Source organism: Peromyscus leucopus, chromosome 13 (assembly GCF_004664715.2).
Source record: "Peromyscus leucopus breed LL Stock chromosome 13, UCI_PerLeu_2.1, whole genome shotgun sequence".
Taxonomy (NCBI): domain Eukaryota; kingdom Metazoa; phylum Chordata; class Mammalia; order Rodentia; family Cricetidae; genus Peromyscus; species Peromyscus leucopus.
In genome coordinates this window covers 54,107,710-54,126,648 of record NC_051074.1, presented here as the reverse complement: position 1 = coordinate 54,126,648, position 18,939 = coordinate 54,107,710, and the positions used below count along the sequence as shown (strand labels likewise).

The window sequence follows — 18,939 nt, the reverse complement described above, 5'->3', positions numbered from 1 at the left end:
ACACTTTGTCTCTATGATGGCAGCATTTGTAGACTTGACAAGAGAAGGTACATCTACTTGGAAGTCACTGGAACCCGAGGTCTAGTGACGCAGTCTGGCACCGTATACATTGCTCAGGATGTGCTGGTTTGTCCAGAGGTGGACCTTCAAAGAAACATGAGACACCTGTAACAGTGAAGACTCTCAGAGAAAGGGACTCGGTCAACCAAGGCAGGGATGGGGTAGAGACTTCCTCCTCCCCATCTAACCTGTCCGTGTTGTGCATTTCCCATATCTAAGACAGACTGTCGCCGTGCCTGCGTACTGTCAATAGAGACGATACAGAAGATTGCTTACACAAGAGTGCTCAAACCCAGTGACCTGAAGCCATGTGCGTCATGGGGACTCCTGATGCTGTCAATGGTTGAGGGCCTAGGCTCAGAGCCCAGGCTTGGAGAATGTGCCTGGCACTGCACAGGTCACTTTGCACTGGCATTTCCTGGTTGCAAAGAGCTGAATTCCACGGCAGACACTTCCCACTCGCCAAATCTCAGGTTATACCTTGTTCAGAGTCCCCAAAGGTTAGGTACATTCACAAACCACTCCTTACCTTGACCAATTTTGCAAATAACCAAGAAGGAAATTTTCAACACTGTAAATCTTGAAAGTACAGGTGATTGAACAATCTAAATTAGTGATAACTTCAATGCATTGAAACACATATGACATGAATTTGTAATTAAAGTATATAAGCCAGAATAATAACTCGCTGACGCCTCTGGAGAATGCTAAAGAACTAACTAGCTGGAAAACCAAATGTACAAAAAGAAAATCAAACACCTACCTTACCTGTACAAACTATATTTAATGACCGCCAAACAAGTGGTCATCATCTCAGCCTCCCTCCCTCCATCTCTGTCTGTGTGTGTGTGTGTATGTGTGTGTGTTTGTCTGTCTGTCTGTCTCTCTCTGTGTGTCTGAGAGACACAGAGAGAGACAGACAGACACCATGTGGATTAAGCCCAGAGCTGTGGACACGCTAGCCAAGTGCTCTAACACTGAGCTAAGCCCAAGCCTGTGAAGTTTCTCTTTATAGAAAGAGTTCACTAAAAAATAAATAAATAAATAAATAAATAAATAAATAAATAAGACTCATATGAATCGGAATTCTTTACAAACTGTGTCCATCTAGACAATGATGTTGATGACTGTTAATAACAAAAAGAAGAATGTCTTGTATTCAGTGCAATGTCTTTATTAGGTGATGAAAATCAGGTTGGAGCTGTCTTCTGGAGGAACATTTAAGTGTATAATTCTGTCAGCACACACACAAAGATATAACACATTTATAAAGTAGTCTATGTCTGAGGAAGTCAATCCTGAATCTTAAAAAATTTCTACATCTAATAATTTTATAGGAAGTATAATAAGAGTGGGTTTAATAAAGCCAGAGAGATGTAATTAGCAAAATTCAGACTTTGGATAACTCTTGAGGACAACTTGATTCCTTCAAATAAATTGCAAAAGAAATGAGAAAGCAGATGAGAGGGAGCTGGTGGATTAAAACAAGAACTAGTCTATTTTAGATCTCAGTTTAAACAAACTACTGAAAAATTAGGGAACAGCTGTAGAAACCTGAATATGTAGAAAACTGAAGCATCCATTGAGCTATTAATAATGTTTTATGTGATTAAAGTAATGTGGTTATGATTCCAGCAAGTCCTTAAAATTCAGATATATGTACGTATGTAGACAGACAGACAGACAGACAGACAGATAATTTGTGACCAAATGAAAATTAGAAGTGCAGCTCATGTCTATGATTCAAAAACAAATCTGAGAAGGGATATAGAAGGTATTTGTGATATGTTGTTTCTCTTGAGAGTGGAACTCGGAGATTAGGGGCTGGGATGAGAGAAATAAACTTGAATAATTGCTTTAATTAATGAACTGTATTGGAGTAAGTTCTCCAGAACCTCGCTGTGCTGGAAGGATGGAAAAGTACACACATGTATTGTCGAGCTGGCCGGGACAGCACCCTGGAGCAGGCTTGTCCGAGTGTAGTCCTAGGACCTGCATCAGAACTGGGCCCGGCTCCCTCCCTCTAAGCTAGGATCTCGGAAACAAGAACACCGAGACATTTGGGAACAGTCCTTGGCGTCTGAAGTGCCAGCTTTTCAAATCCTTATCATTGTTTTGGAACTTTGGAATGTGCAAGGAAAAAATATACCCAGATTTAAATGCAAAGCCATACCGCTCTGGACGTCGAAAGGCCTTTTCTTTTCAGATGTGTTGACGGTGACTTAATCAGCAGATGTCACTGTGTTATCCTCGGGGACACCCCTCCCATGCTGCTTGTTTTAGAGACAGGGTGTTCTCCTGGCATGGTCACACAAAAATACTTGGGGTAATTTTGTTTCCTGACAATCCTTTGTGTGTGTGTGTGTGTATTTCCATTGCTTCTTCAACGTTTATAAGTTTTTGTTTCTGTTTTTCTCCAGCATCATTGACAAAGAAGTTTCACTGATGGCGGAAATGGATAAAGTCAAAGAAGAAGCCAGTAAGTATGCACGTGGCTGGGTAATAAGGTGCTGCCTGTCCCAAAGCAATCTGTGGGGGGAAAGGGAAGGGGGGAGTTCCAGATTTGGGGCAAGACTCTACAATCCCGACTGAAACACTGGTGGGTGAGATCCGTAACCCAGGCAGGTCATTCATCTCTGTGTTTCTGCTCCACCGTCTGGCAAAGGGACAGAGCCACAGCTCATTCCTCACAGCTTTCGGTGCAGAATATTCACTGAGGAACTATGAGGTGTCTGCTGAGTTCTGTGAATTCGAGGGGACTTCCATGCACACACAGAAATTGAATTTACTTATATTTAAAAGGGCAGTAAGTTTGCTATTACATCTGTGTAGATGTGTGTAGCATATGTTTGGGTGGGTGTGTGAACTCGCGGTTTTATGCAGGGTGCTGTACACACATGTGTGTGAAGGCCAGATGTCAACCTCAGGGGTCTCCTACCACACTTCACCTTATTTTTTGAAAAAGAGGCATCATGAACCTGAAGTTCATCAGTTTGGCTAGGCAGCCGGAAGGGTCCAGAGATCCACCTGCCTCTGTCCCCCCAGAGCCGAAATTACAGATGTGCACCACTGCACCTGCCTTCTTCATGGGATTGCTAGGTCGCCCACAGGATTGAACTCATTCACCTGAGGCTTGAACTCGGGTCCTCGAGATTGCACAGTAGGCACTGTACCGACTGAGTCATCTCCTCAGCCCTGGCGTTGATTTGGGGGGGAAGCAGATATTCAATTTAAAGATAGTCATTTTTTAAGTCCATACAATTTACAATCTCACTATGGCATTCATAGTCATTTTAACTCATTCGCTTTTAAGTTCAAGTAACTCAAGTTTATCAAATTGAATTCCCCCCGACGTGGCTCCTGTTTGGCCTAGGGAATGTAGCTCAGTTTGAGAGAGCACTCACCTAGCGAGCCCTGGGTTTGATTGCCAACATGACCTAAACCACACGTCACGGTGCATGCCTAAAATCTCAGCCGTCAGGAAGCGGAAGCAAGAGTGTCAAAATAGTGAGCTTGGAGCTCACTATATTAGACACTTTCACAAGATGAAAAACAAAACAACAAAATGTGTGCCACTTAAAGCTGCCTAAATATTTGTGATGGGGCATGGGTGTGTTTAATATGTCTGTCTCTTCTCAAGCATTTTAGGAACCTGACGATGCACTGATAAATCAAACATGCAAAATATCCCCGAGCTTTTAAGTGAGTTGTGTAGGATTAATAATTCAAATACAGAAATGCACTAAATGAAATTTTCTTAAAATACTCCAATCCTGTTTACAAACTCTGTCAAAAATGCCAACACCCGCCAACTTCAGTAAAAGAAAACCAATCCATGTTTTAACTTAAAATTATAAAGATAGATTGCCTGATAAAGCAAATTCTTTACTTGAATAATGAACACAAGCTGGGTGTGGCAACACACCCCTTAAATCCCAGCCTTTGGGAGGCAGAGATAGGTGGATTTCTATGAGTTTGAGGAGGCCAGCCTGGTCTATATTGCAGGAGACCCTGTCTCAATTTTTTTAAAAAAAAGTAAATAAATAACTAACACATTCATATTGTCATGATCAATGTAAAACTTCTCCTACATTTAATACAAAATATTAACTTTCTGGGTTTTATTTTATGTGTGCTCATGTCTAAATCTCCCCTCTGTGACAAGTAACTCAGCAAGTAGCAGGGCAGGTGGTGATCTGTGTGTGGTGGTGATCTGTGCAGATGGTGATCTGTGTGCAGTGGTGATCTGTGTGTGTGGTGATCTGTGTAAGATACAGTCTGTGCAGATGGTGATCTGTGTGTGTGGTGATGTGTGTGGTGGTGATCTGTGCAGATGGTGGTCTGTGATGGTGATCTGTGTAAGATACAGTCTGTGCAGATGGTGATCTGTGTGTGTGGTGATCTGTGTAAGATACAGTCTGTGTAGATGGTGATCTGTGTAGTGTGGTAATGTGTATAAGGTGGCAATCTGTGCAATGGCAATCTATAAACCATGGTAATCTGTGTAAGATGGCAATATCTGTGCACCATGGCAGCCTTACACAGGATGAGGTTCATGGGTTAGAAATTTCAGCCAAGACAAGATTCCTCAGATGGAACAGGGTGGATGGCTGATCCTTTCTCACTATTGAATCCAGTCTGGTATGTTCTAGGAACCCAACAACCACATTTCTCACTTGGGATGTACTTTGCAGTGCTTTTCCTGGGCGTTCTAAATGCTTCAGTCTTACCCAGATTTTATCTTATGAGTTCGTCTAATGGCCTTTCAACTCAATCCTTTTTCATTTGACTACCAATATATTTACATACATAAATACATATATACATACATACATACATACACACACACACACATATGCACAAGAATGAAAGATTAAATCAAATAATCAAATTCTTTTTATTTTTCTCTCCTCTGTACCTTGGCCATAATTCAGTTTTCATTTCTGGAAAGTAGCAATCAATGTTTTTAGTTAAAATATTTCTGGGGTGAAGGGAGGTCATGGCCCTCGTTGCCAAGCCTGTGGACCTCAGTTTGCTCCCCAGGACCACACACAGGAGAAGGAGATGGTCATCTTGTCCTCTGACCTCCACATAACACCCTGTGTCATGCACAAGCTTACACACGATACATGCACACAACAGATAAATAAATGTAATAAAAATGCTAAGATCACAAAACAAGGGGAACTTTCGAGGGGCCAAGTAGAGGGTTCAGGGAGTAGAGCATGAGGGCTGAGTTTGAGCTCTCCTGTTAAATGCCCTCTATGGGGTGTGTTGGGATTCCTGGCTACTCCCCGAGCTACATGACCGCACATGCGCAGTTCAGTAGCCTAGTAAAGGGCCTACCGTCCTACATAACCCATGTGCGACATGGTCACGTAATTTGCAGCGCACAGTGTGATCACGCAATCTGTGCACATGCATGATGCAGCTCTGTAAGCCCATATGCGCATGTGCAAGGGAATCCATAAGAAGTGGGATACAGACCCCTCCTCCTCCTCCTTCTCCTCCCCGCCCTCTCTCTCTCTCTCTCTGCACAAGTCTTCCACAGGCCTGGTCACGCTGGCTTCTGTCCCTCTCTTCTCCTAATAAAACTATGATAGTGGGTTTTGTCATGCCTCGGGGCTTTTCTCACACGGTAACAGCGCCGCTTAATGAATAACACAGCGCCACCGCCGCTGTCGCATTAAAACCAACAGGGTGCACAGCTGCAATCCCAGTGCTGAAGAGGCGGACATGACGGGACCCCTGCAGTTCACTGGGTGGCCACTCCATCTGAATCCGTGAGCTCCCAGGTTCAGCAAGGGACCCTGCCTCAAAAAAACATAAGATGGGAAGACGTTGGACTTTGGTGGATTAGATCTCTGTTTTCATTTGGGTTCATTCAGGTTGGCGCTGTCTATGTGCCGAGTTTTATGGACTGGATGGGACCTCCATCACGGAGTCAGTTGTGCTAAGGCCTGGGGCCCTGCCAGATTCCCCAGTGGTCTTCTTAGTCAGTGAGTCTAATCATGGACCCATCCTGCTCTAAAGAGGTGTGGTTGGTCCTAAGGACCATTAATTTTACTAAATTGGTACATAATTGGCCATATAGTTTAAAATGTCGGTCCCCGCCATTAATCCAATCAGAATGAGAATTAAAGGCCCAGTCAGCGCTGATACAGAGTAGTTAGCCAGAGGGACCCAGAGAACAGAGACTGGTATCAATTACCTGATTTATGTCTTTCTCTTTGTGAGGTTTTCTCCAACCGTGGCAAGATTTTTCTCTAATTACTCCTGATTAGTTAGTATAGAAACAGCATGTTTCTCCCCAAGCCAGACATGGTGTCTTTTACCTCATAGGAAGTAAGTCTAAGCCTCTCCAATTACATAGGACCATTAACTGTTGCTTTCATTCAGAAACAGAAACTTTTACTACCTCTAGGTCCTGGTTAACCTGTCTTCTTAGTTTGGAAAGCATTTAGTTAAACCACTAGTACAAACCCACCAGGTAGGCTCAGGGGCCCAGTGATGTTGCTGTTACCAAGATGAGTTAACCCATAAGGCAGAATGGCAGGCATCAGAATAAGGGGACGTGCCTAGGTTAAAGGTTTGGGATACTAGACAAGTTTTAGCCCCTCTAAAGCCCTCTAGCCTTAATTAGGGCTGCCCCCATCACAGTGAACTGACAGTCTGGTTAGTTCTTGTCCTTATGTAGCTGGAGATCAGGTGTCTAAGCACAGCCAGCCAGCCTGGCTGATTTCTGGCTGGGAATGGTTAACTCCATCCCCAGGGTCCCTTCCTATGGCGTGGAGTCTGTTTCCCAGAGGCCAGAGCCTTTCTGATGGAATTTTCAGACTTTCTGCTTTATGGCCATTGGATTACATTTCCCTGTTGTGCATTTCCTGGGAGGGGACTTCTTTTCTAAATATTCATGTGTTTTCAGGAAGCCTCTGGTTTTGTCATGGAAACTTCATTCAGGGGTGACAACTAGGGGCCCCAGCCGCAGGGCACACATAGACTTGTAAACTCCGTATTCCTGTCTCAAAAGATAAACTCTTGTGTCTTTCCTTTCTCCAAGACAAGCAGACACTTAAAGTGGGCACCAGTAAGTAAAGGTCAAGATGGTATGGGTTGCTGGCCTGCAGCCTCATTAGGTATCACCTTCCCTGTATCTGTCTTTCTTAGTCCCCAGGTCCAGGGTAGGACGGTTTGGAACATGACCCTGTGTGAATACCAAACCTAGACTCAGGAGGAGGTAGAGGGTCAGTGAGTGGAAGGGCCTGGGCCCCGATGGAACCTTCATTTCAATGGATCCATCGTCCAGAGACAGGCCATTTGGCAGCCACGCCTGTGGCTTCTGCTTTCTTGACCTGGGTGTGGTGGATCCATGGTGTAATGCCAGCTACCTTCGCAGCTGTAGGAGTGGAGAGAATCACCGTGCAGGGTCCTTTCCAAGTTCATTTCCATGTCCCTTTGGTTGCCGGCCTGACCCACACAGTATGACTGGACTCAGACCAGGGGAAACTGGCGGTGGACTCAGGTCGGCTTGGTCTCTCGGATACTTCAATGAACAGCCTGTAACTGGGGTAACTTGAGAAGGGAGTGGTTGAGGGCTCTGCCGACTGCTGGTCTCTGAGCCTGGGAAGCAGTGGGGGAGGTCTTCTGTAGCCTGAATCTTAAACGGTCTTATTAATAAGAACAAACCCAGAGCCAGGTATTGGGGTGAATGCTGGAAGATCAGAGAAGCAGAACAAGCCACAGCCACCTCACCTTGCCAATTCCTCAGCTGATCCTGCTTCCTCAGACTGGAATCCTCTGAGTCCTCATCCAAATGGATCTCAGCTGAACTGCTTCTCAAAAGCCTGAAGCTTAACCAGCTCTAGGTCTGGTCCTCATGCCTTAAATACCTTTCTGCTTTCTGCCATCACTTCCTGGGATTAAAGGCTCTTGTTACCATGCCTAGCTGTTTCCAGTGTGGCTTTGAACTCAGAGATCCAGAAGATCTCTGCCTCTGGAATGTTAGGATTAAAGGCGTGTGTGCCACCATTTTCTGGCCTCTGTATCTAGTGGCTGTTCTGTTCTCTGACTCCAGATAAGTTTATTAGGGTGCACAATATTTTGGGGAACACAATATCATCACAGTCTTCTAAATATAATCTTATAGGGGGTAAATCCTTCCCTTCCTGGGGTGCAGCAGCCCCAAAACAATGCAAAGGAAGGAAGGAGTCTCTCCATCCTTTGCTGGACTCTAATGAGAGTTTTGTTAGAGGTGGGGTTTTTTTTAATGTATTTGCTTATTTGTTTGTTTACATACTGTTTATTTTTTTTCTACCTGCCCTGAACTCTAAGGTCTGTATGTGCAATGAAGTTTTCAATCTATGTTGAAGCTTTAGCTATTAACTGAGAGGTTTTGGCTATGAAAGCCAAGCCACTGTTGGAAATCAGTGGGAGGCCAAATCAGGGAACCAGTTCCTGGAGGAGCTTTTTAAGTTACTATTTGAGCAGTTTTAGTTGAGGTGAGAAACACTTCCACCCACTGGAAAAGGTATTTATAAAAACTAGCGAGTACTTGTATCCTCCCCTGGCAAGCCAGATCTTGGTGAAGTCAGTTTTCCCAGAGTTTGCCAGGGTGTTGGCCTCTCGTTTGGACCTCTTCCTGGGAAAGGGCTCTCTGTTTTTTTAATTCACTTGAGCGCAAACCTGGCATCTGCCTGAGACATCCCACACTAGACTGTCCAGTCTAGTTATACCCTGGTCTGAGCACCTCAGAAAGTTTAGGGACGCCTGGTGAAGGTCAGTTACCAGAGTCATGCCGGTTGTTTCTGGGAGAGTGATCTTTCCCTGTGCCGTTCCATCAACCTGTGGGCTTGAGCTGTCCGTTTCTTCTTTGCCATGGAGTCTCTGGCAGCACAGGGTCATGGTATGTCATCAGAATCTCAATAGTCCTCTCTGGTCTTAGGGCTGTTCGTTGGGCAGCCAGGTCCGCGGCCCAGGAGTGGAGGACAGCGGTCTGTAGGAGAGCCTCCAGGAGGCCAAGATTTCGTTTTGTTCTCCAAGCGGTGAGAAGCCCTCTTTCTCTATAGATCATCACATGGACATGCCGGGTAGTAAGAACACAGCAGCTGTTCATGTATGCGGTGGGGGGCTTGGCTTTTCTCCATCGGAGAGCTTGGGTCAGATCAATCAGCTCTGTTCTCTGTGCTCGGGTACCCAGCTTGGGCCCAAATCGTTCCGGTTAAAGTAAATACTGAAGCCTCCATGTACCTGGAGGTTCATCTTTCATTTCAGGACAGTCATGGATGAGCACCTTTGGTTTGTGATTGGGCAAGAGGGCAGCAGGATTAATGGTGGTGGGTTTCTCACTCGAGGGTGGTCCAGGAGGAGGGCCTGGTACTGGGTTACCCAGGCATTAGACAGCCAGCGTTCTGGTGTTCCTTGGAGGAGGGCCGCCGTGGCATGGGGTGCTGTGAGTATAAGATCTTGACTTACAGTTAACTTTGTTTGTTTGTTTGTTTTCATTAGACTAGTAGTAGTTGTCTCAGCTCTTAGACAGGTGGGCCATCCTGTGACTCCAGGGTCCAGTCATTTGGACAGGGATGTCACGGGACTTTTCCGTGGCCCCGAAGTTTGGGTTTAAACCCCTTTGATAATGTCTTTTGTTTAGTGAGCAAGCAGTTGAAAGGGTTTTGAGACATCTGGAAGGGCTAGGACTGGAGCCGAAGCCAACACTGGTTCGTCTCCGTCCAGATCAGGGGCTCCGTGCCCCACTTGGTGCTGGTGTACAGAGGCCCTACTATTTCTACAACCTCTGGCCTAGAATCCAGTAGCTGTTCAGTCCCTGACGCTGGAGGTCTTACCTCGTCTCCCATGGCTGATGTTGCAGGCCTGAAGAAGCAGACTCTAATACCAGGGAAGGAATGCTTCAGCAGCAGAATAGATGAACTTGCCAGCAAGAGTAAAGTCGAGCAGGCAAAAAGGCAAAAAACTTCCTTCTTCCATTTCTTCGTGGACTGCCATCAGAAGGTGTAGCCCAGATTTAGGGTGGGTTTTTCCACCTCAAATGATCTAATCAAGATAGTCCTTCACAGGCATGCCTAGCTGATAGATAGTTGATTCCAAATGTATTCGAGTTGACAACCAAGACAATTAAAGTCAGTGTACTGTCTATAGACTGCAATGTCCATATTAGTGAACACTAATGTAATTATTTTAAGAGTATATTCTAGATGAATATCTCTCACCTTGTTACTTATATGTTAGCTCTGTGTGTATACTGTATCAGCACTTTGTAAATGTTGCTCTTTAGCTGCACAGTGACCCGGCAGGGGGTGCAGGATTATTATAATTTACGGGTGAACAAATAAGCATGTATATCACCAGGCTTTCAGACTTCGTCTGCCACCCCAGGGAACTGAGGGTCACACGGGCGTGTTCTTGACAGATTTCCTACAGATGTGGGAGGAAAACATGACTTTGTATTCACATGAGCATGTTATGAAGTAAAATAGCAAATTCTCAAGAACTGTTATGGAATAAGAAGGCTTTCAAAGAGTCTCTATGCTTGAAGAAATGCTTGCACTCTACACCTGGCCCCAAGATTCTGAGCTCACCTTCTGCTGTTGAGCATTATTGGAGAAGCCTTAAGATTTCCATGGTTCAAGTAATATGAGCCAAGCTTCCAGTGTGTTCTAAGAATCTGAAGGGATTTACAAATCCTATTGAGAAAATGGATTTCAGCATGCCAGATTCTGTTTATAAAGTTGCATACATAATATTAAGTCTTGCATGTAGAAGGGACCCAAGCTGCATGGAACTGTCTCCCTCTACAGATTTCTGAAAGCATAGTGCTTTCAAAATATACATATTATTCTATTTTAATTACAGGATCAATGATCTTAAGATCTGATCTGTATTTGTTGTTGCTTTTTGTTTTTGTGATTGACGTGCTGATGGTGAAAATTTGAGCCCCTCAAGAACATGGGCTTTAGATCTTAACTTTTCAGGCTTTCACAATGAAAGGCTTTGAAATGTTAATAAGACTATATGTAAAAATGCGCCCCGGCGCTTGCTGATCCACAGTCTTCATTTCCATGATTTGCATGAGTCTAAGCTCAGAACTCAGTGGTGGTCTTGCACCTGCATTCCCATTTTAGGGCCCAATTTATATCTATTTTTACAAAATCTTCTGTATCGGGTGAATGCCCAAGTTCCACATCATCAGAAAGAACAATGACCTCTAATTGTCACCAGTTCCACAAATGATCCATTGAGAAAAGTGGGGTCTGCTTAGCCGCCCAGTCGCTGTGGTCCGCCCTCCCCTTTACTGCCTTTCAAATCTGAGTCTTCAGAATTTATATTTTTTATCATACTTTGCAAGAAGAAAGCATAGCATTTCCTATTTTTACTCAATAATCATTTTCTCATGTTGCAGACTTTAGTCCCATCCATATGTTGAATTATAATGACAAGTAAGTAACTAATCAAAACTATGGGTCCTAAAAACTTTTTTTATGTGAGTATGGGGTGGGGGAGATACTGATTCATATGTGTGGTACATGTGTGAGTGTACATACCCGTTTGTGTGTGTGCATGTGGAGGTTAGAAGTCAACATCAAATGTCTTCCTCTGCCACTCTATACTCTGTTTTTTTTCCTGATGAGGGGTCTCTTCTCTGAACCTAGGGGTTCACTGACCAGCTAGACTGACTGCCTAGGGAGCCCAAGGGATCTTCCTATTGTTCCCCACACCCCTAGTAGCCGTGAGGTCACTGACAAGCACAGCCTTGCCCAGCTCTTTACATGGGGACTGGGGATCTGAATTTAGATGCTCACACTTGCACAGCATACACTTTACCCAGTGTCTTATTCGGGGTTTCTGTTGCTGTGGAGAGACACCATGGTCACGGCAACTCTTAAAAAGGAAAGCATTTCATTAAGGCTTGCTTACAGAGATCAGAGGTTTAATCCGTTATCATCGTGGCTGGAAGCATGATGGCAGGCAGGCAGACACGGTGCTGGAGAAGGAGCTGAGAGTTCTACATCTTGATCTATGGGCAGTAAAAGTGGCTGTGACACACTGGGAGTAGCTTGAGCATATAAGACCTCAAAACCCACCTCCATGGTGACACACTTCCTCCAACAAGGCCACACATACTCCAACAAGGCCACGTCTCCTAATAGTGCCAGTCCCTATAGGCCAAGCACCCAAACACGAGTCTATGGGGGCCATTCCTATTCAAACCACCATACCCACTGAGCCAGCTTCCCAGCCCCAGACCTAGACAGTCTTAAGTGGGACAGGAACCTCCACTCCTATTTTGATATCCTTTCAGTTAGTGGACCCATTCACTCACTGAATCCTTCATTCAGCATCCATGACTCTCCTGTGTGCTATAGGTACTGTGGACACGAAGAATTCCATGATTCAGTTTTATTCTAGTCCCATGAGTGACTGGAGATGTATATAGAAGGTACAAACTGGGCATCATGCTTTAATCAGTTTCCCTTGAGATGCTGAGCAAGGATGGCTAGAAATTACTGTTTTTAAAAGAGGGCTTCACATATCCTAGGCTGATCTCATCTTACTGTATAGCTGAGGATGACCTTGAACTTCTGATTCTTCTGCCTCTTGCTCCCAGGTGGTAGGATTACAGGCCTCTAGCACCATGCCTCGTCATGTCGGGATAGAGATAAACTGGGAGCTTATGCATGCTAAGCAGAGTCCACCAAGTGAGCCATGTCCTTAGCTCACATTCCAATGTTTTAAGGACCTCTAGAAATCTCTTTTAAATAGAATTTCCTACTTTCTAAATGTAGACATTCAAATTTGTAAAGCTCATGTATAGATCAACCAAACCTGTTCTCTGGCCAAAATAATAATAATAATAATAATAAATAATAATAATAATAATAATAATAATAACAACAGGCTGCTATTCTGTGGTCTCTGGTGCAACTAGATGTCCTAAAACAACTCTAAGTATGACACTGTCAACATTTGGGTGAAAATTCGTCACTCACATTATCCAGACACACTTTTTCGGTAGATTTTCTGAATTCTGAGACCAGTAGGTATAGGTCAGCCTGCCCAGGCCTCTGCTAGGCAGAGGGAGCTACGTACGTAACCAAAGGGTGGTTAGTGTAATTGGCAGATGATTGGGCCCTACATGGAAGGTTATTTTATTGACATCTCAACATTGATATTGACATAAATAGATAAGATCTGTCTGAAGAATGTCTTCAGTGTGCAGGAATCCTAACCCTTGACTGATTATGTGCATTGCTTATTTTTATTTTTGTTTGCTTGCTTTGATTTTTTTTTAAGTGATTCATTTGGTGTTGTGTCTATTAAGACCTCTGAGAATCAAAAATCACATTGCTTGGCTGTGTGTGGTAGCACAGGTTTGAAATCCCAGTACTGGAGGAATGTGCATTCCAAGCCAGCTGACCTACACAATGAAATCATACTTCAAAACTATCAGAATCATAAATATCAGTCTTTTGGCTCTGTGTACTGTGAACGTGTTCTAATAAAACAGTTCATCCTTATGCAGCAAGGATGGAGAACAAGTCAACGTGTGTGTAATCTTACACGGCGTGCTTTGTCTTAGGGCTTAATATGATTGGCCAAGAGAAACAAAGGAAATGCGTAGATGATGAAACAGAACCAGAAGCCTGTGTACTGAGAGCTCGGACTTCTTATTAATTGCTTTTGTACTCCACACACTCGTGGGAAACAGGTTAACCTGGGCATCTCCATCTCTCTGAAACTTGAGCTCATCGGACAGAGATGAGGAAGTAAGGCACCAGGGAATTTTCAGCTGTCCTCCCTACAGGTGCAGATGCTTAAAGAACGCACACAAATCCAGTTCAAAGCGCCTTGACTCACCCTTGGAATTTTTTTTTCTACCAGGGATACTTGGAACAAAGATCTGAGATACTCAAGCCTGGAACTTCACTGTTTGCAAAACAGAAATATGCCTGCAGAACATCAAATGCAGAAGCATTTTTTTTTTCTTTCAGCTCATGAAAAGCTAATAGAGTAAATCTTTGATGTCATATTCCAGTATCACAGCTAGTTACCCCAGGTGACTGTGTTAAAATACCCCAGACTGGGGATCAAATCCAGGGCCTTGTGTGTGCTACATAAGTGCTCTACCACTGACGCACCCAGTCAACCTGAGTTAAAATTTAGAGAATCTGCTGCTATCAGAATGTAATGGGATAGCACATACAGGAAAATGGGTGTGCTGAGTGGATTTCTATCTTTGTGATCTCATTCCATAGGGGTTTTGTTGTTTTTATTGTTTGGTTTTTTGAGACAGGGTTTCTCTGTGTAGTTTTGGTGCCTGTCCTAGCTCTCACTCTGTAGACCAGGCTGACCTCGAACTCACAGAGATCCGCCTGGCTCTGCCTCCTGCGTGCTGGGATTAAAGGCGTGTGCCACCACCGCCCGGCTCCATAGGGTTGTAATGTCTTTTCAGAGCTAGTTCTGAACCACACATTGAAGACTCCAAATTAAGAAAGTGAGTTCAGATACCAATGTAGAGAATGAAGGAAGGTAGTATAGGTGGTCAGTGACTCAGGGAACTGGATTGTTAGGGGACTGGCCGATAAGGACACCAGGAAATGTATTGTTGGTAGTGAACATGAAGAGCCAAGCTCCTTTGGTGACCGACTCCGTCATGGTCCTGCACAGCGACCTCCCTGTTGGGAGAGAACTGACTCCAGGAAACCCCGGCTGTTTCATGCGTCTAAATCTCTGTGCCTAACACGCCATTCCTTCTCATTTGGCAGTGGAGATCCTGACTGCCCGTCAGAAGAAAGCGGAAGAATTGAAGAGGCTGACTGATCTAGCCAGTCAAATGGCGGAGATGCAGCTGGCCGAACTCAGAGCAGAAATTAAGGTAGGTTCCGTGAAACCCCAGCAGAACGCTGAGCCAGAGCACTGGTCCCATTGTGTGGGCTTTGTAACGATAGACTGTTGGCACTAACACCATATACCCGGTCCCCTTCCACGGGGTGGAAATACAGGCTGTAGACGGGTGAAAAAAACACTTGATAACTGTCCTTAAGTAGAATATAACTTGAAGAGATATATTGTTACATGGGGGATAAGTTAGTCCAGATCAGCCCATTAAAGTATATTTAAGCATAAGTTATCTGGGATATGATTTTTACTGTGTGTAATGTATGCCCGTGTGTATAAGCATACACTCATGTGAGTATGCCCTAACAGTGATGGTGATAAAGCATACTTTATCTTTTTTTCTAGTTTAATTCCCCTTTTTGTGAAGATTACTACCCACAAATATGTATTAGATTTCTTCCACTGCGAGGAATATGAACTAATCCTGGCTAATCAGAAGCAGAACTTGGAAATAATACTGAGTGCAAATCACCAAAGCTAGGTGTGTCTAGAGACCTGGGTCTATACCTCAGAGCCAGTGTGGTTTATGGGTAACACAGGAAAAAATAATAATTCCCTAATTCTCTATTCCGAGCATTGTGGCATCGAATGCCCTCCAAGAGTCATAAGCTCTTGTGCCACACTGTGACTCAAGCCACTAAGAAAAGAGTGCTAGCTGCCCTCTACTTAGGCACACCTCTTTTTCTGGCCAAGAGAGGGGATGTGACACCCCGTTTTGTAGGCCCACTGAAGTGGATCTTCTAAAAAGCAGTGAGTAAAGTTGCCCGAAAGGGAAGTGGTCACCAGGAAGACAAGAAACACTAATAACGAAGTGGGAAGGGGAGGTTGGTCCTTCTCTTCTCTTCCACTCAGTTATTAAACACAGTGTGTATGCACGCACATTCACCCAGCTCCTCCCCGGCTTCTAGAAACCTGGGGTCCCTTGAACATCTAGCTGCCGCTGGCTTCAGAACAGTGTCTGTCCATCACAGTAAAAAAAAAAAAAAAAAAGAAAAAAAAGCTGATTGGCAACAGCAGAAAGTGCCAGGAGACATTGATGCCCTCCGTCCTGATTCGGCATGGAAGGGAGCTCAGGGAGAAATGGATTGGGGGGTCCAGAGCCCCGGAGATGGTTTTCCCTTCCCCCTTCCTTCTGGCCTTTCTTTCTGAGTCTCTTCCTACGTGGCCAGCTGGAAGCGCCTCCTAGCTAGTCTGTCTCCCTCCACTGTCTTCTTCCAGCCTTCACTCCAGGCCCAGAGGTAAACCCCCGAAACAGGCCCAGCCTCCCTTAGCACGGGCCGTTCCCTCCCCCGTCAGAACACAACACGGCACAGGACTCAGTGTAGACTGCCACCACCCATTTCCTCTGAAAATTCCAGCTTGTTAGAACAGCAAGGGAGGCATGTGGGATTGCAGCTTCCTAGTCAATTGAAATCAATTTTCCCCCAAGTTTCATTTCTGCCTATCAGAATCCCACTTTTCATTACACGGTTGGTGGCACAGGCTTTGGAGTGAAGCAGTATAGCCCCAGAATTTTCTACTTCTGTGGCTTGGATAAATTACATATTGTCTTAGGTTCTTAGAGCCCAGAGCCCTCATCTGTAAAATAGAGGTAATAAGAATACTGACTTCATGATAATGTGATCAGGTGAAAATGAGATTATTTCTGAAGAAGTCGGTCAGCATCCAGTTTAATTTTTTTTTAAATATCCCAGATCCCGTGTTCTCTCTTATAAAACTGTTTTCACACGTCACTCAGTGGGAGATCATTCCTTCCGTTTCTGTGTCTCCAAAGCACCAACCACTCTCGCCCTTGAATTTGATGGTATCTCTTTCCCCGCCGGGTGGTAAAGTCCCTGATCCTCGAGGAGGGTTTGAGTCACGGTTATTTCTGCATTTCTCACTGCGCCGCCGTCTACATTTCGATCTTAATTTCAAGTTGAATCTAAATGAATTGAAAACTAATCTTTTCCCCTCCCTATAAGCAGCCCTTGAGACTCCACCACGGAGATAATGTTTTCTGGACGCAGAAGACTTTTTCGTGTTCTTGGTTTCTGATTAAAATAGAGATGAGGTGTCTAGGAAGGATGGCATATTTTCTTTTGACAGTTAATACCATACCGTGCCCTTGGCCAAGCGAGGCAGCCCAAGCCGGAACACAACCCAGAAACCTCACTAGTGAGGGATGCTGAAAGGTTGACTGGATAAGCCCGGTCATAGAGTTTATTCATCATGCACCTGTCTAAGCTGCAGAAGGGGAATTGGGACTCCTTCTTACTCCCAGAAGAAGGTGAATAGTCATGGAGGGCAGAACCCAGGCCCACTTCGTGGCACCTCAGACTGACTGGGCTCGTGTGATCCCCTCGAGTCCGCCATTCATGGGCGCAGGAAGAGCGGGTGTGCGGGTGGCACTGTTTGAGACGCCTGCTTCTCTTCTCTTTCCTCTAGCACTTTGTCAGCGAACGCAAATACGATGAAGAGCTGGGCAAGGCTGCCCGCTTCTCCTGTGACATCGAGCAACTCAAGGCTCAGATCATGATCTGCGGAGAAAGTGAGTCGTGCCCGCTTACTAAATAATTCTGTGTGAGGCAGCTCGGTGCTGTTTGGGGTTGGCAGCAGAAATGTCAGGTAGACGGTCCCCCCGGCAGGGCTAAACCGAGGTCTGAGGAGCTTTAATGATCTAAGGTCGTGACACAAGTCACTGGAAATGTCAAGATTTGAACTTAAGACTCTTCAAAGGCCGCTGCCCATCAGCAAATCTCTGGGATTTATGGAGCTGAATAGAGCAGGTCAGCGGCTTTATACCGTTCTCGGACGTTTCCTAAGTTCGTCCAGGTATGCTCTGGGTCCAGAGATGCTGTTCCAGCCTGCCTGAGAGCCCTGAGCACTGCTGCCCTCCCCTCCCCCTCCCCCCTCCCCCCTTCCCTGTTTAGCCTGGGTTCTCTGATGAGTGAAGTGGAAGATAATGAAAGACTTCACGGCACCCATTAGTTTAGTCTTGTTCCCTATTAAGCCTTAATTATAGTGGCTAATGTGCAGCAGAATTGGCCGCTGCCTTTTCCTGTGCTCCAGCCCCTACACAGGGGGAGGTGGAGATGAGTGATGAGCGCTAGCGTGGATTTGAGGACAGTCACCGAGAAGGATCAGTGACCGTCCACAGCCTCCCAGTCAGCAGAAAGCTAAGATCTGACGGCACTTGTTTTTTTGTACATTTTCTACATTTCCTTTTTTGCCCTCTAAGTAAAACAATATATCGACTTGGTCTAAAAATTACCATGTTGTGTTGACTAGCATGTGACATTACTTTCGGGTCACCTTTATATTTCCATGTATGTCCTGTCCACGGATTACACTTCCCGTACATGTGTCGTCATACGAGGCACTTTTGTCACAATAGATGCTGGGCATTTTTCCACGTCAGTATGTCTGGCTGACCGCTGATGTGACGGATGTGCCCAGTCCTCGGGTGGTAGGTAGCCTTTAAATAACTTCCCGTTGTGCACCAGAAAACAGTGCTGAGGGCCTCCCGTTGGCAGGTCTTTGTCTGCCATCTGACTGTCCCGCTGTCCCTTTCAGTTTTTTCTTCATGTGCTACCTCCTTTATGGCAGAGCCTCCCTACTGGCCCTTCTCCAGACAAGCAGTTTGGTTGATGTCTGGGGAGGAACCTGCCCATCCTAGGTTCTCCTTGAATCAGGTGATAGGTGAGACGCTAAGCCAGGTCGCCCAGCTCTGGTGGGGGAGGGGCGCGTCCCTCGCTTTCCTCCAGGTGCCCCGGCTAGTGAGAGAAAGCGCCCCTTACCAAATGACAGTGCCCGCATAAAGGACAGCCAGCCTCAAGTGTTTGTGACAGTAATCCTCACGAAAACCCTTCGTGGAGGGTGTATTGCTGCAGCCGCTGAACCAAAAGTGGAAACGGGAGATAATGACCCCCGGGCGACTGAAGCTGGTGAGCTTGGGGGCTGCTGAAATCCCCTGGCTGTGTTTGGACA

At 45.2% G+C, this 18,939-nt stretch overlaps 1 protein-coding gene across 8 annotated transcripts in view; it reads left to right on the top strand.

Annotated features, from left to right (window-relative positions):
• The window catches only part of Spats2l (spermatogenesis associated serine rich 2 like), a 171,543-nt gene that overhangs the window by 149,059 nt on the left and 3,545 nt on the right, over positions 1-18,939 (top strand). For all 8 annotated transcript variants that reach the window (XM_028886027.2, XM_028886018.2, XM_028885999.2 and 5 more), the window contains 3 exons: positions 2,481-2,539; positions 14,838-14,947; positions 17,398-17,500. In XM_028886027.2, the coding sequence (XP_028741860.1) occupies positions 2,481-2,539; positions 14,838-14,947; positions 17,398-17,500 (272 nt within the window). The remainder of the gene's footprint in view (positions 1-2,480; positions 2,540-14,837; positions 14,948-17,397; positions 17,501-18,939) is intronic.